The following is a 23,730-nucleotide window of genomic DNA, read 5'->3' on the forward strand; positions in this document are numbered from 1 at the left end:
TCCGCAACGGGAGAGGCCAGAACAGTGAGAGGCCTGCGTACCGCAAAGAAAAAATTTAAAAAAAAAACAAAACAAAAAAAAAAACCAGCTCTTAGTTTCATTGATCTTTTCTACTGTCTTTTTAGTCTCTATTTATTCCTCTCTCATCTTTGTTATTTCCTTTCTTCTGCTAACTCTGAGTTTAATTTTGTTCTCTTTTTTTGTTCTTCTTCTTCTAGTTCCTTGAGGTTTATAGTCAGGTTGTTTATTTGAGGTATTTCTTCTTAAATGTAGGTGTTTATGGCCAAAACCTTCCCACTTAGAACCACTTTTGTGGCATCCCATAATTTCTGATATGTTTTGCTTCCATTTTTGTTTCAAGATATTTAAAATTTTTTCTTTTGATTTCTTTGACCTGCTGGTTTTCCAGGAGTATGTTGTTTAATTTCCACATATCTGTGTAATTTCCAGCTTTCCTCCTGTTACTGATTTCTAGCTTTATGGCATTTTGGTCAGAAAAGATAGCTGGTGTGACTTCAGTCTTCTTATGTTTGCTAAGACTTGTTTGTGACCTATCACATCATCTGTGCTGGAGAACGTTGCACGTGCACTTGAGAAGAATGCGTATCTTGCTGCTGTTCAGTGGAATGCTGTGTTTGTCAGGTCCGTCTGTGTAAAACATGGCTCAAGTCCAGCGTTTTCCCGTTGATTTTCTGTCTGAATGATCTATCCATTGCTGAGACTGGGATACTGAAGTCCCCTATGATAAGGTTGTCTGTTTCTCCCTTCAGATCTGTTAGTATCTGTTTAATACGGTTAGGTGCTCTGATGTTAGGTGCATGTATATTTATGACTTATATTTTCTTGATGAACTGACTGCTTTATCATTATGTAATAACCTTCTTTGTCTCTTGTTACCATTTTTGGCTCAGAGTCTCTTCCGTGTGATGTAAGTATAGCTACCCATACTCTCTTTTGTTTTCCACTTGAATGAACGTCTTTTCCCATCCCTTCACTTTTGAGTCTGTGTCCTTAAAGGTGAAGTGAGTCTCCTGTAGGCAGCTTATTGTTGGGTTTTATTTTTTTAATCCTTCAGACACTATGCCTTTTGACTGGAGCATTCAGTCCATTTACATTTAGAGTAATTATTGATTGGTAAGGACTTTTTCATGCCATCTTATTAATTGTTTTTCTGGCTCACTTGTAGTTTCCTTGTTCCTTTTCTGATTAACTTCCTTTGTAACTTGATGATTTTCCATACGGTACACTTTGATTTCCTTCTCTTTATCTTTTCTGAATCTACTGTAGGTTTAGGCTCTATGGTTACCATAAGGGTTACATAAAACATGTTATAGATATAACTGTCTATTTTACACTGAGCACAATTTAACTTTGATCACATAAAAACATTTACCCTTCTTTTACTCCTTTTCTTATATGTTTTTGATGTCAGAATTTACATCTTTTTATATAGTGTATCTATTAACAAATTACTATAGCAACAGTTTTTTTTGTTGTTTTTTTTTTTTTTCTCAGTATGCAGGCCTCTCACTGCTGTGGCCTCTCCCGTTGCGGAGCACAGGCTCCGGACGTGCAGGCTCAGCGGCCATGGCTCACGGGCCCAGCCGCTCCGCGGCATGTGGGATCTTCCCGGACCGGGGCACGAACCCGTGTCCCCCGCATCGGCAGGCGGACTCTCAACCACTGCGCCACCAGGGAAGCCCGCAACAGCTATTTTTTAATACTTCTGTCTTCTAACCTTTATACTCGAGTTAACACCATGTTGCAATATTGAGTATTCTGCACCTGATCATATGCTTGTCTTTACCAATATGTTGTATGTTTTTATGTTACTAATTAGCCTTATTTCAGTTCAGCTTGAAGAATTCCTTTCAGGTTTAGTGATGCAAGGCAGAGTTAGTGGTGATGAATTCCTTCAGCTCTTGTTTATTAGGGAAAGTCTTCATCTCACCTTCATTTCTGAAGGACAGTTTTGCTGGGTAAAGTATTCTTAGTTGGCAGTTTCTTTTAGCACTTGGAATATTCATCCCATTCTCTCCTTGCCTATAAGGTCTCTACTGAGAAGACTTCTCATAGCCTTATGGGGTTGATTTCTGTGTATGAAAGGATTTTTTCTCTTGTAGCTTTAAAAATTCTTTTGTCTTTGATTTTAGACAGTTTTATTATTATGTATCTTGGAGAAGACTGTTTTGGATTGAAATTTCAGGGTGGCCTGTTAGCTTCATGAACTTGGGATATCCAGATCACTCCCCAGGATTGGGACGTTCTCAGCCATTAGTTCTTTAAATAAGCTTTCTACCCCTTCTCTCCCTCTCTTCTCCTTCAGGGACTCCAATGATAACTACATTACTTCTCTTGATGGTGTCCCATTAAGTCTGTAGGATTTCTTCAGTTTTTTTTACTTTTTGGTCCTCTGACTGGATAATTTCGATTGATCTGTCTTCTGTTGATTCTTTCTCCCACTTGGTCAAGTCTGCTGTTGAAGCTCTCTATTGAATTCTCCAGTTATGTTCTCTATCTCTTTGTTGAACTTTTCATTTTGCTCTTGTATTGTTTTCCTCTATATCATTAAATTGTTATTCTGTGCTCTCTTTTAGTTCTCTGAGTACCATTAGAACAATATTTTGAGTTCTGTGTTGGACAGTTCCTGGATCTCCATTTCTTTGGGGTCAGTTGCTGGGCCCTGAGGCATACATGGCAGTGGAGGTCAGCCCCAGGGGTCTAGGCTGGCGTCTTGCACTCAGGTAGCTGCAGAGGCCTGAGGTGCAGTTCCCAGGCTCCACCAGGAGGGGTCAGAGCGGAAGTGGAGGGCACGTGTGCCTGGGGGAGAACTGGTGAAACCTGCAGGGTCTGCGCCGTCCCGCACGCTGGTTTCTTTGGCGGCAGAACGTGCTGGGTCTGTCTGCAGAGCAGGTCTGTGATCCGCCATCACTCCTGCGACACAGCTGCTGTTGGCGGCCCCTGCTTCTCCTCCTGGTTCCTCGCCATCTCTGTACCTCTCACCTTTGCTGATCTGGGGTGGGTGAAACTGAAGTGGACCTTTGCACGTGTCTGAAAGGCTGAGGAGGCTGGTCACCTCCCCTCCCCTCCTTTCCCAGTGAGGTGCACAATGTCCGGCAGGGAAGCTCCCTCTGGACGTCGAGTGGGGCTGGCAGGGGGCCGGCAGGATGCAGCAACGTGCAGCTGCTCCCTTCTCGTCTTGTGAGGTTATTCTAAGGCTTTTTACTTCACTGTTTCTGATATTTCTTAAGTGGACTCTAGGACTCTCCCAGAGATGTTTTTGCTCAGGGATAGCTAACTGTTGATCTCTGTGGGGGACTGCGACTGGGATCTCCTACATTACCATTTTGGTGACTTTACTCTTGAAATTCCAGTCTTGATTACTATTGCTTTGTAGTAAGTTTTGAAATTAGGAAATGTGAGTCCTCCAATTTTCTCTTCTTTTTCAGGACCGTTTTGGCTACTCTGGGTCCCCTGCATTTCCATATGAATTTTATAATCAGCCTGACAGTTTCTGCAAAAAAGGCAGCTGAGGGCTTCCCTGGGGCGCAGTGGTTGAGAGTCCACCTGCCGATGCTAGGGGACACGGGTTCGTGCCCCGGTCCGGGAGGATCCCACGTGCCGTGGAGCGGCTGGGCCCGTGAGCCACGGCCGCTGAGCCTGCACGTCCGGAGCCTGTGCTCCGCAACGGGAGAGGCCACGACAGTGAGAGGCCCGCGTACAGCAAAAAAAAAAACAAAACAAAAACAAAAAGCCAGCTGAGATTTCAATAGTGATTGTATTGAACCTGCTGGTCAATTGGGAGAGTGTTACCATCTTAATCGATAAGTCTTCTAATCCATGAATGCAAGACATCTTTTCATTTATTTGGGTCTTCTTTAATTTCTTTCAATGATATTTTATGGTTTTCAGTATACAAGTGTTAAACTTTTTTGTTAAATTCATTCCTAAAAATCAGTTTATTTTTGATGCTATTGTAAATTGAACTGTTTTCTTAATTTTGGGGGTTTTACTGCTGGAGTACAGAAATACAACTGATTTTTGTTATTGATCTCATATCCTACAACCTTACTGAACCTGTTTTTTAGCTCTAATAGATTTTTGTAAATTCCTTTGGATTTTCTATGTACAAGATCATGTTACTCACAAGAGAGGTAACTTTACTTCCTCCTTTCCAGTCTGAATGTCTTTTATTTCTTTTTCTTGCCTAATTGCTCTGGTTTAAACCTACAATACAATATTGAATAGAAGGCAGACAGTGTTGTCTTACTCCTGTCTTAGGGGAAAGCTTTCAGTCTCTGACCACTGAGTAGAATGTTAGCTGTGGGTTTTTCCTAGATGCTCTTTTATCAGATTGAGAATCGGCGCTGACCCTTGCTTCCTTATCCAGACACTGATCAGTCCTCAAGTCCTGACAGTTTTATCTCATTTCCCTTATATACATGCCTACTGTCAATGCCCAGATTTAGAAACTCATCATCTCTTGCCTGGATTGTAAGAGCTTTAGGGCAGGGTCTATGGGCATTTATTTTTGTAACCAAAAAAGCTGCATTCATTAAACAAGATCAAGATGCTATGAAAAAGAAAGAAGACGCATCAGCTACTGGCAATAAAAATATAATCATGAAAATCAAAACTAAAACCAACCAAGCCAAAAACAGGAGGAAGAAAAAAAAAAATGAAGGCAATCTCCCAATATAACATTAAACAAAAGCATAACAGGAAGACCTGAAGGAAAGAAAGAGAAACTTGACGGAGGGACGTCAGTTTTCCTGCACGATGAACATGGTATTTCGAACAACCCTCCTGAATGAAACAACTGAAATGCTGGATAAAAATATATTTTGTAAAAAGATTTTGTGAATGCATTGCTGAGATAGGAGGGAATGAAATATTATCAAGATGATCAAGTAGATCATTTTTACAAATAAAAATGGATGTGTCTAAGTATATGGTAAACTCACTACATTTTTATGTTTTCTCTGTTACTTGGATAGATTCTTTTCTCCCTGCCTTCAGTCTCTGTACCCTCCACCTCATCCTCTGTATTGAAACGATAACTCTTCCCTTCTGTTTATATCTGCTCACGTCCCTGCTCTGCTCACAAAGTTCAGACCTCTCCTCCTGTCACACGTCACTTGTCCCTCTTCCCCTCCTCCTACCCTGGCTTCCGTTGGGGCAGAATCTGAATCAGAAGTGACCAAGCCCAGGTAAGAGGTTATCTCGTACTCCCTGAGGCAAACCTGAACACTCCCCGCTCTATAGCAGAGCATCCCAGACTGCATCATGTCATTTTTCACACTATCTTATACACACACGTATCTTTCCTAAAAGACAATGTCTGTCAAATGAAGTACCACATGAGGAGAAACGGCGGGGCTGGGATCAAATGGGAGTCGTGGTTTATTTCTAAATGACGTAGTTGTAAAGCATCTCTCTCTGAAAAGGTCTTCTGGTTGATTTGGGAAAGAAGGGTCGAGTAAGCAAAAGAACAGGACAAGATCAGTTAACATGGTGTTCTTCAGACTGTGAGGCCGTGTTCTACAGTGGTCTGTGACACCAGTACAGCAGGTTGTAATGAGCATTTAAAAAATTAAAAAAAGGGAAAATACTAGAGTGCAGTGCATACAAATCAGAGAAACTTTTAGTCGGTGGCACTTCTGTTTCCCTTTTACATACCTAAACGTATAACGTAAGCATTTTTGTATTGTGGGTTTGGTCAGAATGCTTGAAAGTCAATGAGTTAACAGTTCAAGGACACTGATAAGAAAATCAGTGCTACTGTAAGTACAGAGAGATGCCAAGGATATAACAACACATGAAAAAGCTTAAGATGGGTGATCTTAAGATAGTGGATTTCCCCCAACAGGGAAGCAGACGACGAAGAGATCAAGAGCCCCTCTCCGCAGCGCTCTGCATTTACTGCTCGACTCTAGTGATTAGAAAGCAGGCTCTCGGATGTGGGCCAGTCTCTCCCGATCCTGCTTCTACCGTCCTGTCTCCAGAGCGATCACGAAGCCTGGCCATCCTCTAAACTGAACAGAAGGAGCTGTAGGTTACAGATTAGGCTCATGGGGTGTGAGCGTTCTGAGGCGCACCACCCTGGAAAATGAACGGCAGTCAATTTCAGGAGTGACCACAACGAGCAAATGCAGATGTGAAAGTAACTCAGGTTACCGAGTAAGGACCGTACCAACGTCGCTTCCCAGACTGGACCATGTACCATGCTAGCACTGGACCTCATCATCGGGGAAGTTGGGGGAAGGTACGTGGGAGCGATGTCTGCAACTTACGAGTAAACTGTTTCAAATACGAGGTTATCAGAAATCATCAGGACGAAGTGCTGTGGGTCCTCCCGGGACCAGCGGCCGTGGTTCCCCCAGTGACAGACGGGGCTGGTTACTCTCTCACCCCCAAGACCGACCACCTACAGAGGTTCCCTCATTTCAGACGAGCCCGTGCAGCGGCACTTGCTGTCACGCTGCTTTTCTAAACTAAGCTGAGGCCGGATATTATTCTCCAAGATCTTCTTGTGTATTTACTTATTCACTTTAATTTAAATTCCACATAGGACGGGTTCAAATTTCTGGAGGATATACTAAGTTTTAAGAGGGAAAATGAGTTAGAAAAAGTGTTATGAGATAAGTGTAAACGATCATTTGATTTATAGGCCTCCATTGCTTTCATTTAAAAGACTGAGCATGAAAGGGCTGTTTAGACTGTACGCCAGCTTAAGTGGAAAAAAGTTATTGCTGAAAGTGTATAAATCATTTCAAATATTGTTTGATTTTAGCTTTTAAGTGTCTGAATTTTTCTAAATGTTCTGAGAAAGTCTGGTTCACTTTTTACTCTCCATAAATCAGCAAGTATTTCAAAGCTTCCCTGAGACTTGAAAAAATATACACATGTGAAAAGAATGATTACGTCATCACTTAGTTAGAGACCTGAAGAGAAAGTATATTAAACAGATGAACTAGATGGGTGCTTGCTTTCATAATTATTAATTATATACATTACAAATCGAGATGTAAACGACTCCCAAGGTAAACCATTCTCATACATGAATAACCTGGTCGGGGAAACAGTGCTGGAGCACATGGCCGTGGGCGCACTACTCCAGGGACTCAGTGGCCTGGCCCACGGCTGTCCTTGCGGGGCAGGGATCAGCCTCAACATCCGGACCAAACAATGCCGAACACACAGGGATGTCCGTCTGCTTTCATGTATTAACATGCTTCTGCTCTCAGCCATCCTACGTGCAACTGATGAAGTTATCTTTCCCGCACACCGTCTGTATCATGAAATCCCCCCTTTCAATAATCATGTATTACACTGACAAGAATAGTAACAGCAATGATACTTAACATTTGTTGTGTGTTCAATACGTGCCAGGCACTGGGCTAAGTGCTTCTGACACGCGTGATCTCACTCCCTCTCCGCAATAACCACACAGGTCAGAGCTCACCGTCACAGAGGAACATCTGAGGCCCCCGAGCGGGCATCTGAGCCTAGAGGTCCATATACGCATTGCGCCTGCATCACCCACCACGTGGGGTGACCTCACCCTTGGGGGAGCCTCTGTTGCTCATCCCCCCCGCCCCCAAGAACTCCAGCCTCCCTGCCTGTGTCCACACCTCACTGCCTCACTCCTGCCTTCATAATCTGAATACACACTCTTGATCCAGGAATAGGCTCAAACACACGTGCTGGCTCGCTTTCAAATCACAGATCCAACCAGAAATGTGCCACTGAGACCGTGAACACAACCAGGATGCTCAATGCCCCTAGTATTACTTGGTGCGATGGTGAAAGTTCAAGCCACTGGACCAGTGAAGGACACCAGGGTCACAGAAATACTGAAAAGGGGCAGCAAAACATTATTTATACACGTTGTGAGGTTTCATCTATATACGTAAATACACATTTAGAGAGAGAGAGTGGTATCTGGAAAACCTCCAAAGTCCAGTGAATATGTTTCAAAAGCAGTAGGTGGTATTCATTAAGAATGCCAGCCACAAAATCAACAAACTAAAATAAATAACTCTCTATGTGCCGATGATAAACAGCTAGAGGAAGCGGGAAAGAGAGGCCAACAGACCCATTTACAACAGCAAAAAAAAAAAAAAAGAAAAAGTCATACAACAGGAATACATTTAACAAGATGTATGAGGCACTTCTAAGAAGACCAGTAAATATCAAACGGTGTGATAGGAACAAGCAGATCCATAACAGAGTAAGGCATCTGTGTGAAAAAAACAAAAACAGAACAGCTGATAACAGAAAACTTCACAAATGATTATCCAGCCTCAGCAGGAGCCCTGAAACGGAAGCTCAGACACAAATCTTGTATACGAAACTCAGCATCTCATAAAGGAGGCCTTTTCAAATCAGTGGGGAAAGTGGGTTTTTCAAAAACCAATTAGAAAAAGTAAAGCTGGTTCCAAATCTCATACTTTACACCACTAGAGGCTTAAGTAATCAAAGATTTAAAAGTCAAAAATAAAACCACAAGAGTCTAGAAGAAAATATTGGCAAAAATTTAAATATTCTCAGGCTAACAAGTTATTTTTAAGCGTGACAGGAAACTCAGAGAAAAGCCTGATAGATTTAACTAAAAACAACAATCACCACTGTCTAGCAAACTGACAATAAAACCTTCTGAATGTTAAAAAAAAAAAAAAAATTACAAACGAAGTTGAAAGCTGAATAACAAGATGTGGGAAATATTTACAACAAAAAAGATAAAAGGTTAACATTCCTATAAAAACCAGTAACAAAAAGATCAACCTAAACACGGGAAAATGACAAAAATAGGCAATTCACCCCCTAACTTCCATACAGATGGAAAAATGTCATAGGGGAAGATGCTGGTTTTACTGGTAATAAAAGAATTACAAGTAAAAATAAGTTACAGCATGTGTGGCCTGTCACACTGTCAAGGGAACGCCATCTGGACTTTAACTTTGCACGTGTGCGGGAAATAAACTGCGTGACTTGCAGCCCAGCAATCCCACTCTGAGGAATTTACTGTGACAACAGAGCAGCCGGGCGGGCGCACACAGTCTGCGTCCACAGGGTTACCTGCTCCATCACCACCACCGCCCTCTTGGCTCAGGGGGCCACATGACGCCCCCCTCCATGGGTCCCACTTCCCGCCCTCCCCTCTTCTCCCGCCCACTCTCCACTGAGCTCTCGTCGGGAGCACAACTGCCTGTATTTTCACCTGCCCCCTTGACGGCCCCCTTCACTCTTCTGCTGCAACAGAAACCTGGCTCTCCCCGCGATCTCGGGCCCTCCCCCGGGTCCCCGGCCTGGACGGGAGGCCGCGGTGCTGCCCAGCTCCCCGCTCCCGCGGCTGCGGCCACTCCTTCCCGGAGGCTCTCACTTCTGCCTCATCTTCGCTCTCGCCAAGGCTGCTCCTGGCGAAGTTCTGAGGACGCCAGCGACCGCACAGCGAGTCCTTAAATGCCCCTCCCCCCGCCTCAGAACCTGCAGCTGCCCTCACAGGACGCCGCAGGAGCACCCCAGGGGGCACCCCGGCTTACGTGAGTGGCCCCCGAATGCCACCGCCCGCGTCCCTGCAGGAGGGAAGCAGGCAGGTCAAGGGTGGAGGCGACGTGAGAGGGCGACGAGGTGGAGCCGTGCGGCCTCCAGGAGAGGCCAGCGCAGGAGTGAGCCTCCCCGAGCCCCCGAGGGGGCCGGCTGCCGGCACAGTGACTCTAGCCCATGGCTCGTTTCGGCCTCCCGACCTCCAGAACCGTGAGAAGAGAAACGCCTGTGCTGCTTTAAGCCACTAAATGGGCAGAGACCTGTGACAGCAGCGACAGGGAGCTCACGGCGCCCTGGCCTCCTGACTCCTTCCCTTCTTCCTCTCCTTGGGGGACGCCGTCCTCGGCCCCAACTCGTGTCTCGCGCCCACGGTTACGCCCGCACCATCGCTGTCTCCGAGGCCCTTCCCTCACTCTAGGAGCCGGTCCCAGACCCCGCCGGGACTCGGGACCCGCTGAGCCCGCCGCCTGTGCACAGGCCGCAGCCCCGGGACTCATGTTCTCTCCGCCCGGCAAGCCCACGGTGGGTCATCAGGACAGCTCTGCACACTCCAAGGCCACCACCTCCTCCCGTGCCACCAGACCCACGTGGCAGAGCCACAGCTCTGGCCAGAGCGCGGCGCCTGAGCCCCCACGGCCGTGCCGTGGCCCGGCGGGCCTCGCCTGCCTCCTGTGGGCCCCGGGCCCCTAACGCCGTCTTGGGAGCTAGCAGCGCCATGTCCCCACTCACTCCCTAACGCCCGCGTCCTGAACCACAGAACAAAGCAGCCCGAAGGGAACGTCCACCACGGCCCCTCCGGGCCCCAGCCTCTTCCCACAAGCGTGCGCCGGCGAGGCTAACCCTGCGCGCCTGTGGAAGACCCACCCCCGGCCACGTCCCCACCGCTCTCCACTCTCGGGCAGCGTTATTTGTCAGCCTCCGCAGATCCTTCCCACCAGCCTCTGCGTGTCATTTCTCTTCTTAAAAACCAAAATGAAATCCAACAGAGAGACAGCCTCTCTGCCCCACGCCCCCTCCAAGCCCCATTCTTCTCCCCCCGGCAGGAAACCACCAGAGCATCCCCAAGTCCCCTCCCTCCGTCCTCTCCTGACCGCACTCACTGGGCCTTCACTCCCATGGCTCTACCGGTACTGTTCTCACCTGGGTCACCAAGGACCCAAGAATACAAACCACACGACAGCCCTTGCATGAGGCTCAAACAGGCAGAGCTAGGGGTTACCTCGTGGGGAAGGTGCATTGACTGAGGGGTTCAGTGCCTTCTGAGGTCCTGGAAATGTTGGTCTCCTGACCTGGGTGTGGTTACAGAGGTCTGTACGTATATAAAAATTCACGGAGCTGTATATCAGGATTTGTGCACTGTATGTAAGTCACGTCCAATTAAAAGGTTAAAAAAACCTTCAATAAATATTTGCTGGGTGTGTACCTTGCATACCGTGTGGGGGCCCTGGAGAAGCGGTGAATAAATGAGAATGGGCCTTGCTCTTAGGGAATTTCACTCCATTTGGGACGACAGGAATTAGTCAAATGACATCAAGAAATGAGAACCTGGGGTGAAGGATAGGGAGGGCAGACCTGCTTTCTGTGAGACTGTGCGAGAGAGGAAGGACGGGGTCTGGAGAAGCGGCCTTTCCCGGGAGGCGAGCGTGGAGAAGAGGAGGGGGCTCCGGGCAGGGGGCGCGCCACAGCCTGAGGCCAGAATGCAGGACCCGCAGGACTGGGGCGGGAAGGCCCACCCCCGAAGGGTTTCCAGGGCGCACTGAGAAAAGGTCTCGCTGCAGAAACAAGGGCTCCTCACTAACTGCCCCGCGTAAGGCCGGCCCACCCGGAGCAGAGGCGGGTGAGACGCATGTCTGTGTCTGTGGGAGCTGGTTCCATCTTCAGGTGCATGTGAGAGAACAACGTGACACGGTGTCCCAGGGGACGGGGCCAGAGTGGGAGGGAGACCAGCTGCAAACCCTTTCACGCCTTCGGATTTTTGGTCACATGCATGCATGACTCAAACATAGTTAAAATGTAAGATCAGCATCACTCAACCAGAGGCCTCTTACAGGGGCTGGTGCTGCCCCCAGAGTCCCAGGGGCACAGGTATAAAAAGACACCAGGACGAGCCCTCTGGGCCCCGAGCTCCCTGCATCCTGCCCACGCTCACCATGGACAAGAACGTGACTCACCCAGACGATCACTAGGGCGGAAGCTTCTGGAAATGTAAACAGCATCAAATCTACAAGACACACGTGTATTTTTAAAACGCAAAGTCTACCTGGTAAAGAACAAATGAATATCCTGGATTTTTAAATTTCATTTTATCTAGCCTATGTGAATTTGCAGGCAAAAGAAAAAAAGCATAGCACTGTTCATGAAAACCAAGATGAAAATGAGAGTCGGTGACTTGGCTCAAAGGACTACATTATAAAAACAACCGGGTAGTCACATAATTTCCTCATGTTTTAAATCAGTGAAATCTAGAGTTGCAGCTGTCCCACAAACTGAAACCATATAAATTTTTAGAAAGTGAGTCAATTGTGAGATTAAAGTTTCAATTTGTAACACTTCTGTGTTTTAGTTACAAAGTCATAAATAAACCTAGCATGACAGAGAAGGTAAATATTTTCTCGGTTGTTTATGCAGCCAAAGAGGAAAGGAATTTAACATGCAATTAACCACTTAGGTTTTTCTAGGTATGTGCCATATGGTCTTTGTATTTAAGATAGAGAAAAAAATAAATATTGTTTTGTTTAATCTAACGTTTGCTTAGCAACGTCAGATACTCCAAACTGTGCCACCTGGGCATGCCTTTACCTCCCAGGAGACTTTTTTCATTTGTACCAGAGCCAGGGCATAAGAACAGGAGGAAATGTAACCTCTTCCCCAGGGGGAAAAAGAGCTAAAATAGGAGAAATGAGAGTTTCTACCAAATAATTGAAGTGGAATCCTCTGGAGAGAAAATGATGAACTTTTAACCACCTTGGGGTCTAGTTCTACTGTTTAATAGACAGTATTTTTTCTTTTTTTTTTTTACACATTGAAAAAAAAGAGACATTTATGCCATTCTTTGAACCCACATCTGAGCAAGTGTGAGGTAAGAATAGCCAAAGGTCAGAAGCAGACCTCAGATGTCTATATAAAGGCTCCCACGTGATCAAAGCTCTCTCTCACCAGGCTTTCTTTAAAAATAACTAATAAGAAAACATCTGATTGCCATTTTAATCTAGAGAGAAATCATTTAATAGATAATATTTCCTTATCTTAGTGTTTTATCAGTTAATCTAAAATTAGAGCTTTTAAAATAAACTCATGAATGCTTGATGCCACATGGTCAATAAGCTGACACAATTTTATTATGAACTGAACTTGTGACATCTCCTATGAAAAGCTTTGAAATACACATTCAAAATTAAAGCTATAAAACCGGAATTCTTCATGTGCTGGAATGCACACATGTCGGGTATCTGCATGGATCTCTATACACACTCCACGTATATATTTTGAAGAAAGAAGTTCTTCAGCGAGCAGGAGAGAAAATAACCTCTAGCGGTAGCACACCCCAACCGTGGGGAGCAATGACGTCCTCTCGTGGCGAGTGTTTTTGTTACCTTTCTTCTTTTTGAGACTCTTGAAAAACCAACCAAAGGGAAACACCACAAGGCAAGCGCACACGGCAGGGCTGGCCCCAGCCTCTCCCGCTCCCTCCCCTCTGCGGGCTCAGCCCTCCGGGGTCAGGGGCAGCGCGTGAATGAACGTTGACCCGGGTGAGCACACTGGGCAAACGACCAGGTCACCCCTGACTGCACTCCAACTCCCAACTGGTCAACTAGCCGCCACTGTCCTTTGCACATATCATCATGACAGCGGCAAACACCAGCTTAAGAATCTGCTCGAAAACTTGAGCAGTTTCCAGACGGGAAGCTCTCAGATCACATGTGAGTTGCCTGATGAAAGTTTATCAGTCTGTTCTTTGGGAACTCACAACACACATCCACAATAAATGTCCTACAACTGATGGTCCAAGCGACGTAGCACAATGTAACCCTAAATTAACAGAAAAGGGCACAGCGCTATACTGTAAGAGTGGTAGAAATAGGAAATACGTTTAAAATTTCAGTTTTTGCTGGTATTTGGGAAAAAGCTATTTCAATCAGAAGATCTTCTCCACCAACACCGGCTGACCCGGGTGTGCAGGTCCCCCGCTCAGGGGCGCTGTCTCCCTCCATAGCTCACAGCATCCTCTCTGTAGGTGAACACCTCCCAAATCTACACGGCTCCCGCCAGGATCTGCTTCCTGGCCTTCAGACCCATGGATCCAACAGCATCCTCACCCCAGACTAAACCCTTCCCCTCTGCACCCCTCCCGTCTTCCTGTTTCACTGACGCCACCCCCTGCCCACCGCGGGGGCCGCCCCTCCCGGCTTATGGAGCGCCGGCACCAAGTGGGTCTGCGGGCTCCTGAGCCTCTGACCCTTCTCTGCCCGCCCAGCCGCCTCTTCCTCCTTGTAGCTAACCTCACAGTGTCACCGAGATGCACCTGAGGGGTGTTCAGCCCCCAGGGATGCTGGCCCAGCCCACCAAGGGGGAGGAAGAACGCAGGGCCTGATGAAAACGAAGGCGCTTCTTTTCCTCACCCATCCTTCAGGGGAGAAGCCTGCCTCTGGAAATGAAAACTAATATCCCAGCGTACCCTCTGTACCAGCTGTACCAGCTGTATGATGCATCGGAAAGCCTCAATGTGCTGTAGGTTGTCGTATAAATTATATTTTCCTTTTCTCATTGTTTAATTTGAGGAAATAAAATAATTCACTGGAGAAAAACAATCTCTGGAGATGAGTAGAGGGGAAAACTGCCCCTCCTCTGGTCTCGGGGGACTCGAGAAGTCTCTTGTCCATCTCACGTTAGAACCCGGCAGTCGCCCTGAACCCAACTTCCCGCCCCGGCCCCGCCAGGCTCCCCACCCACCTTCCACACGGTCCCCGAACCTGCCCGACACCCCCTCCCCCCACCAGGGCTGCCAGCAGCGCTGTCCCGACGACGCGGGAATAACTTTCCAGCTGGTCCCCCAACCCCTCTGTACCCCATACCCAGCAGCCGAAACAGCCTTTCAGCACGTAGGGCACGTTCCACACACCAAGAATATACTCCTATACTCCACGGAATGGCCAATTTATCAACCACAAGCCTATTAATCAGTTTAAGAAAGAAAATATTTCTAAGACTTCTGTGCTCCCCTTCCTTGCTCCAGCGGTTAGCACGGCCTCAATTCTGGGCTTACTATTCCTTCGTTTTCTTTACAGTTTTACTAAGTTATGTAGATATCTACGATAATGCACTGCTTAGTTCTGCATGATTTTGAACTTCATATAAATGTACAAAATCTATTTCTTCTGAAGCTCATTTTGCTTCTCAAGCTCATCATCGCGATTTCCCTGCTGCCCAGTATCCCAGCCGATGAATACGCCCGAAATCATTCATCTGTTTTTGTGCTCACAATCGCGTGGGTTCTTCCCAGAAGCCCCCTCCTTTCCCCCCCCATTTACAAACAGTGCTGTTGTACACATTCCTATCCTCAACGCTTAGGACCTAAGACAACACTTTCTCTGGGTTCCACGTAGCAGGTGAACTGCTGGGTCACGGGGTCTATCCTCAACGTTAAGAGGTGACACCCAGCTGATTTCCAAGTAGTCACGGCAAACGCAACTCCGCCCACGTGTGACTGTGACTCCATAGCCTGGCCAGCACTGGTCACTGTCTGTGGTTTTCTCTGTCGCCTGATGGGTGAGAGTGAGACGGCATCCTGACGCGGCTTCACCGCATGCCCCAACGAACACCGAGGTCATCTTATGCAGTGCATTCAAGGCACCGTCTTTTCCAAGATGGTACTTTTTTTTTTAAACATCTTTACTGGAGTATAATTGCTTTACAATGGTATGTTAGTTTTTGCTGTATAACAAAGTGAATCAGTTATACATATACGTATGTCCCCATATCTCTTCCCTCTTGCGTCTCCCTCCCTATCCCACCCCTCTAGGTGGTCACAAAGCACCGAGCTGATCTCCCTGTGCTATGCAGCTGCTTCCCACTAGCTATCTATTTTATGTTTGGTAGTGTATATGTCCATGCCACTCTCTCACTTTGTCCCAGCTTACCCTTCCCCCTCCCTGTGTCAAGTCCATTCTCTATGTCTTCATCTTTATTCCCGTCTTGCCCCTAGGTTCTTCAGAACTTGTTTTTTTTTTTTTTAGATTCCATATATATGTGTTAGCATACAGTATTTGTTTTTCTCTTTCTGACTTACTTCACTCTGTATGACAGTCTAGGTCCATCCACCTCACTACAAATAACTCAGTTTTGTTCCTTTTTATGGCTGAGTAATATTCCATTGTATATATGTGCCACATCTCCTTTATCCATTCACCTGTTGATGGACACTTAAAGGTTGCTTCCATGTCCTGGCTATTGTAAATAGAGCTGCAATGAACATTTTGGTACATGACTCTTTTTGAATTATGGTTTTCTCAGGGTATATGCCCAGTAGTGGGAGTGCTGGGTCGTATGGTAGTTCTATTATTAGTTTTTTAAGAAACCTCCATACTGTTCTCCATGGTGGCTGTATCAATTTACATTCCTACCAACAGTGCAAGAGGGTTCCCTTTTCTCCACACCCTCTCCAGCATTTATTGTTTCTAGATTTTTTGATGATGGCCATTCTGACTGGTGTGAGATGATATCTCATTATAGTTTTGATTTGCATTTCTCTAATGATTAGTGATGTTGAGCATCCTTTCATGTGTTTGTTGGCAATCTGTATATCTTCTTTGGAGAAATGTCTATTTAGGTCTTCTGCCCATTTTTGGATTGGGTTGTTTGTTTTTTTGATATTGAGCTGCATGAGTTGCTTGTATGTTTTGGAGATGAATCCTTTGTCAGTTGCTTCATTTGCAAATATTTTCTCCCATTCTGAGGGTTGTCTTTTCGTCTTGTTTATGGTTCAAGATGGTACCTTTCATGTCCTGTGTTTTTTTGTACCACAATCAAAATTAATTAATTTAAAAAGGAAAAAAATCCTTTTCCAGTTACATGTGTTGAAAACCTCTACTTCCAGTCTGTAGCTTTTCACTGTTTTTCACCTGGTTTTTTGATGAACGGAAGACGCAGATTTTAATACAGTGGAATGTATCAGTCTTCTGTTTTACAGTTGATGTCTTTTGTGTTGTCTGTATGACACGCGAGTCTGAGCAGGAACAGAAGGGAGCTGTCAGAAAGACACTCCCATCATCTCTACAAATTTAAATCTTTACTTATTTATCACAGCATGAGACGGATCCAAGTTTCATCTTTTCCATATGGACGATGGATAGCGACAGCACCATTTAAAATAAACCAATCTCTTCTCGGCCCACAGACCTGCAGTGTTATTCAGCTTATGGTCAAGAGGCCGTAAATGTGCTGAGCCAGCTTTCAGGCTCTGGGCTCTGCTCCACCATCTGTCCCTGCAGCCCTTGCAGCATCGTTATACCGTCCTAATCCCTACAGCCTCCTCTGAGTACTAATCCCGACGGGGCAAGCCCGCCCACCTGCCACTGTTCTTCAAAGCTGCTCCTCGGCCGTCGCGCTTCCACATAAAATCATACTCTCAGCTCATCAGCTTCAAGCCAACAAACGAGGAGAATCCCATTACGTTAAGAGTGTAGATTAAATGGAGAAAAAGTGCTATTGTTTTTATATCAAATCCTCCTATCTAGAAGTGCGGTTCAGCTCTTTGTTTACTTAGGATCCGGAAGTTAAAGATAATATGCTTGGGGAGGCACCACCTTATATTTTTTTCTTGCCTTTATTTACAATTTTTGTGTTTGTTGCTGGTAAACAGAGATGGATTAAATTTTTATGTATTGTTTATCTAGAAAAGTTGCTAACTTCTCATTACTTTTAATAATTTACCTCTACACACTCTGGATTTTCTCAGCAATCAATCATCTGCAAATACTGACAGTTGTGTACCTTCCTTTCCAGTGCTTCTCTCTTTTCTTCTTGTCTTCCTATCCTGATGGATACGACACTGAAGGATCCCAGCGAGCACCCTGGTCTTATTTTCTATGTTTACGGGAAGGTTTGTTACGGGTCTCATGATGAGCTGACAAATGGATGAGAGGCCGAAGTTGCTAGGCAGGAAGAACAGAACACTTGTGCAAATCTACACGAACGCTCAGACGTTAAAAAAAAAGACAAGCCTTTAAAGAATGCCTTTTTTCTCTAAATGTAGCTATGCTTCTTCTAAAGACCTCCCAAAACAACTGGCACAAAGAGCTACAGCTTACTGACCATGAATGGGGGAGGTAATCTCAGTGAAGAGATAAACCTTTATATTTTCTCAAAGGAGTTAGAATAAGGATCGTGGACTTAACAACAACATCCTTCCTTTTAAATTAACAATAATTTACTGAGAGTTGATGCAGAATTGGGTACCAATGTCACCTCATCTTTGTATATTTAATAACTACACAAAAGAAACCTGCATGGTGAGGAAATCTGAGTTCTCTTCCTTTTTATTTTTCTAACATTGTTTTTATTTTTATTTTGGCCATGTCACACGGCTTAGAGGATCTCAGTTCCCCGACCAGGGCCTGAACCCAGGCCACGGCAATGAAAGCACCGAATCCTAACCACTGGACCACCAGGGAATTTCCTGGGTTTTCTTCTAAAAAGAGACACAGCTCAATTATTATAAGACTTAAGGTAAAGAAAGCTGGGGGCGAGCAACTCAGCCAAGCTGAAGTGGCTTCAGAAAGCAGCCCAGTCCGTCCTAATATTGGTGTCCCTACGACTTTACTACCCTCTGGTGATATAAACCACGTGGAGTTCAAGTCACACTGATTTTAAAGCTAAGCAAAGAAGAACATAAAATGAGCACAAAAGCACGTGGGTCAGGCAATGCTCCGTAAACGGGAAAACACCCTTAAAGGATGTCGTTTTTCCCTAAATGTAGGCACGTGTCATTATGATTCCACTGATGGAGAGTGAGACTCTTCTTCTTATTACAGATTTTCGCTAGTACGGATAATTCAAGTACACAGCAGTGCACAGCACTGGAACAACAGATTTCTTACGTATGTGGTCAAAAAAAGGAAGGCAGTGTGACTAGCATTAGGCCTCACAAATAGATGGCGAAGCTTCTATGACAATCAAACACTGCTGATAAGGAACCTTACGAAGATGAAATTTCCTGTGACTTTCCTTGTCTGGTAAAGATGACCAGTCCCACATGTTCGAGTATTAGGACCTGAAGATCTAGTGGACAGTTACAGTTTACTGATGAACTTAAACTCAGCACAACACATGCTGGTATCCAACACTGTTATCAAATGAAACCACATTTATTTGGCATCTTACGGCTTACAGAGCATTTTCAAATGAGCTTTCTTTCTATGAGATGGGCTAAGCTGGACCTTCCGGTGGCCACCATGCCACCAAGTCAGGGCCACCTCCCTGAGAGTAAGACAAATCCAGAGAAAGACACAGCTGAAAGACGAAAGAAGGAGAAACATTTCTAACAACACTGTGTAAGAACTAACTCAACCCAGCTAACCGGCAACCAAACAGACCGACCCCTGCACCTTCCAGCCACGGGGCTCAATAAACACCCTTTCTGCTTAAGCCACTAGGAGTCGGGTTCCCATCGCTTGGACCTGAGGTCCCGAGTGGTATGAAAGCGCCAGTCTCACGCCAGGACCCAGGGCACTCTTCCCCAGCACGCAGCTTCCTCACGGAACCTGGGCTGATGAGGACACGCGGCTTCAGGGTTGGGTGGGAATCCCGACACCACCGCTCACTACCCACGTGACCCTAGACAAGACACGTAACTGGCACAAGGCCCCCATGCACCCCTATGACGGGCAAGCATCGAATTCACAGGGTCCTTCTGAGTCAGGGTTTTTGCCAAGCAATCGGACGGAGTCTGGCACCTGGTCCTCAGCGAATGGTGGCGATGCGCCCGCTCTCCGTCCTCGGACAGAGCACCGGGGATGCCCGTCACGGTCCCGACACAAGCGGGTCCTCAATCAGTGTGGATTCTCGTTGCAGTGCGAGCGGCTGGGGACCGATCATCACGTCCATCTTACATCGCTGTTCTTCTTGTCACAAATAAATGATGACAAAGAACACAGACTAACTCCAAGGGCCCTTCTATAGCCCACTTCCCTAGGAATCTAGAAAAACCCTGCTAGCAGGAGGAAAATAAGTGCATGTAAACGGACGGCTGTGGGCAGTGAGTGAGTCAGGCGTTTCTAGCACTTGCCCCTCAGGAAACCTCAACATCCAGGAGAGGATTTCACACCCCGCCCACTTGACACGTACACCCATTCAATGGCACACGACAGGGTCGGAACGCCAGACTCACAGTGTTTGGGACGTACGGTAAGCCATAGAACTTCTCCTGGGTGTCCCTGAGGATGTCTGTGGTTGAGCTCCTCAGGGGGTGCTTCCCGTGGTAGATCTGATCCAGAGCAGCATAAAAGACCTGATGGAAGAACGCACCGGTTTAGTTTGGGCACCACGCTTACATCTATGATGCAGGCGACCAAAGGTGTCACAAGTCTACCAGAATAATAACTGCAAGTCGCAGCTGGGCAGTCACACGTATAAGTGTATGAGGCTTGAGACGTATTTCGCATTTCATACCACATTTAAGACCATGTTAATGATGAAAAGGAAAGCTCTCAACCTCTCCATGATTAAGGTTATTAAGGAATTCTGAACCCTATCTATAAGGTACTCTTTCTGTACAGTGTAGTAAATTAAATTTGTGACCACAGAACTACACACACACACACACACACACACACACACACGGAAATATATATATATATGGAAATATGAAAAAATTAAGTTATGACCTGTGACCTCCTGGAGCTAATAAATACTGTTTGGCTTCTTCCTAGAATCCTGATATAATTAAATGAGAAAAATGACGGGGTGAGAATCCTAGTTCGTTGATGAGAGGTGAAAGGCGGGGTGAAGTGAGGTGAGGAAGCAGGGGTGTTACACAGGATTCAGGAGCAGCTGTCGGAGAGTCTGAGGCCAGGACCAAGGCAGACCCCAGCCCTGCTGTCAGGGCTCAGAGGAAGCAGCTGCTGGGCGGGGCGACCCTGGCTTAAGGAGGTGACTGGTAGGGAAGGCTCACTCCCCTCCAAGGAGAGGACAGAGGCCACTGAAACATGACGGGAGAGTAAAGCATTAGAAGGAGTTTAAACATGAACCCTGCTGCGTATTTACCAAGCTCTGAAAGCTAAATTTTGCGCAGAAAACCTCAAGTAAAGTGCTTTTTCACTGCAACATTTGACTTATTAACATTGTTTGAATTTTACCTGAAGCAAGCAAGTAGAAAATATTCTATTTTAAAAGAAAAAACTGTCAAGTGATTGTTTCCGATACGTTATCTTTCGGATTCAAAATAGGAATTTGTAGAGAATGTGCAGCTGTTGACTTGAAAGAAGTGAGGATTAGTTTGTATAAAAGAAAAAATTTCAATGACCTCTATAACTTCTGGCTTCATCTAGATAGAGAATTACGGTTCTAAATTATAAAGTCAAGTTTAAACCTTCGCTGGAAAAATACAGATATTTCCTAAATATTGCTTTGCTCTAACTGGCAATCTAAACATATACTAAATACAGCTCTTGCCAGTCTATGTTCTGTAATGAGTAACAATATTGGGTTGGTCAAAAAGTTCGTTTGGGTTTTTCTGTAAGCTGCAACATCGTGCAGAAAAACCCGAACGAACTTTTTGGCCACCCCAATATTTCATGCTCATTTGCTGATGAACCAAACAATTCTAAGCGATAAGCCCACCCAGGGGGTCCTGCGTGCTTGGGACCAGGAACCTTACAGCTGCAGAAAAACAGGAGCTATTTTTAAAATAATGCACAGCAAGAAATAAATACAAATTTAAAAGGCACAATTTAAAAACCACTACTGATACCCGCTTAGAAATCTGCAGCAACTCCCTTCCACCCTGGGTTGTCCCCACGGCTCGGGGGATGGCTGTGTGACAGGAAAGCAGCGCGAGCGGCCCTTCGGGCGGGAACCTCCTTCCCTCCCTTCTCCTCCAGCTTTTCAACCCCCCTCTCCCTCTCTCTCCCTCTCTCTCCTTATTCTTTTTGGAGGGCAGAAGTACAGAATGGTTGGTTTTCCTTTTCAGAAGAAAATCACTGGAACAAGTGTTGCAAAGGACGCCAGGACACGGGCTTTTAAAAGGTAGGACTCCCAAGACAGATACCAGTAAATCGGAAGACTACTGCCAAGTAATGTTAACCTTTCAAATAATCCAGAAATCTTTTTGCAACTGTGTGATACAAACAGACACTAAATAACGTTAAGCCATGGTTTTGTCTATAGCAGGCATCTTCTTCACTGAAACGTGTATTTTAAGGTCCAAAAAAACAGAGCACATTCATTACTTTCTAGGGACTGAACTTTATACACCTATAAAGCAATTCAATAGTGGCTACACTTTTAAACAGGTGAGTGGATCATTAGAAAGTGAATACTGCCAGAGATTAAAGATGGGTGTTTAGGCTGTGTTTACGTAACACTCAAGATCTGATGAAGAGGAAGAATTCCATAAACAATCTCAGAAATTACAAATAACCTAAACATCTGGTATCACACAGACCTGACATCCAGATGGTTTATAAAATATATCTCGTCTTTATCTGGAAACCTGGAACACTGGCTTTGAGTTTTACTAAAAACTAAGTCATTACTGTTTAAACTTCACATCTAAAATCACAAATTTAAAAAAAGATACAAAGTGAACAAATAGATACAACTTGGTTGCTGAAATGCACCATTTAGAAGAAGTCAGGTAAAACTTTTCCACGCTTTGCTTTTCCACTGAAATTGGGAAATAACCTTATTTGACACCTACTTCCTAAGGACGGTTGGAAGACCAAATGATTAGTCAAGGTCAAGTTCTCTGAACTCAGACAAAAGATGTTCTGGAAGCATAATTATTATAATAAATGGGTAGCACTGGCAAGAATGTAAAGTTATACATTTATTTTGAATAATATCTGCGGAAAGCTTCAGAACAAAGGCACACACCCACCTGAAGTTGCATGTCCGCTGCTGCACAAACCTTTTTAGATTCGCAAAGACGAGACACCATATTTCTGGGCAGTGACTTGAAAAACAAAACAATATGTGTGTGAGTAAACTGCACTGTGTACTTTTGAGGCAGGAAGGTTAAAAATAACATCAAATGATACAATTTCATTTTGGTTTAATAATAACTTTGAAATATTTTCGAGGACAAGATAAAGGATGAATACATTCCACTGAATTTCAGAAAGTGGTAATTATCAAATAGGGGTTTGTACGTGAAAATACAGGATTGTAGGGAAGTCAGACATTGGCACTGTTCTTTAAAACTCTAGTTAAAACGTTAGGAAAAGTTAGTACTTTTTCTGTTCCTTTGTTAGCAATGAAAGTCCATTCAAGTGCTCTGTTGACCTTAAGAGCACGTAATGACTGATGACAGGAATCAAAGGTCACAAAGTCAAGAAATAAACTCTAGCCCATGGTGCCAGTCAGTACCGGAGCCGAACAACATATCCCGACAAATAACCATGATAATGAACTGTGCCTTCTTCTATTTTCCAACCTGAAAGAACTGCAGGGCTTGGGAACTCAGTCTGGTTAACAGCCCTATACAATTCAGGGCTTCCTCTCCGAGAGTAATCAGGCATAATCATGTAACATCACGTATTCTCTTACAAACAAACTAATAATGTAGCTGAGGAAGTGCTGTAGCCAATCTTACTCTACTTTTTGTATTTTTTTTTGGTACGCAGGCCTCTCACTGTTGTGGCCTCTCCCGTTGTGGAACACAGGCTCTGGATGCGCAGGCGCAGCGGCCATGGCTCACGGGCCCAGCCGCTCCGCGGCATGTGGGATCCTCCCGGACCAGGGCACGAACCCGCGTCCCCTGCATCGGCAGGCGGACTCTCAGCCACTGCGCCACCAGGGAAGCCCGCACTCTACTTTAAAATCATTAATGCTGGTGTTTACTGAAGACAGCTGCCATTTTATACAATTCTATTTACAATCTAAATCAAGTTAAAAGCGCTTCTAAAGAGAAACGAATTATGTAAGAGACTTATGGCAGGTTACTCTGCACTACAGCTGTATAGACTA

General features: G+C 45.3%; 1 protein-coding gene across 2 annotated transcripts in view; it reads right to left on the bottom strand.

The window, feature by feature from the left end:
* The window catches only part of MIPEP (mitochondrial intermediate peptidase), a 133,205-nt gene that overhangs the window by 35,812 nt on the left and 73,663 nt on the right, over positions 1 to 23,730 (bottom strand). For both annotated transcript variants that reach the window (XM_032611434.1, XM_032611433.1), the window contains 2 exons: positions 22,643 to 22,717; positions 19,934 to 20,053 (listed from right to left, as the gene is read on the bottom strand). In XM_032611434.1, coding sequence (XP_032467325.1) covers positions 19,934 to 20,053; positions 22,643 to 22,717 — 195 coding nt within the window. The remainder of the gene's footprint in view (positions 1 to 19,933; positions 20,054 to 22,642; positions 22,718 to 23,730) is intronic.

The sequence above is a fragment of the Phocoena sinus genome, chromosome 18 (assembly GCF_008692025.1).
Source record: "Phocoena sinus isolate mPhoSin1 chromosome 18, mPhoSin1.pri, whole genome shotgun sequence".
NCBI lineage: Eukaryota > Metazoa > Chordata > Mammalia > Artiodactyla > Phocoenidae > Phocoena > Phocoena sinus.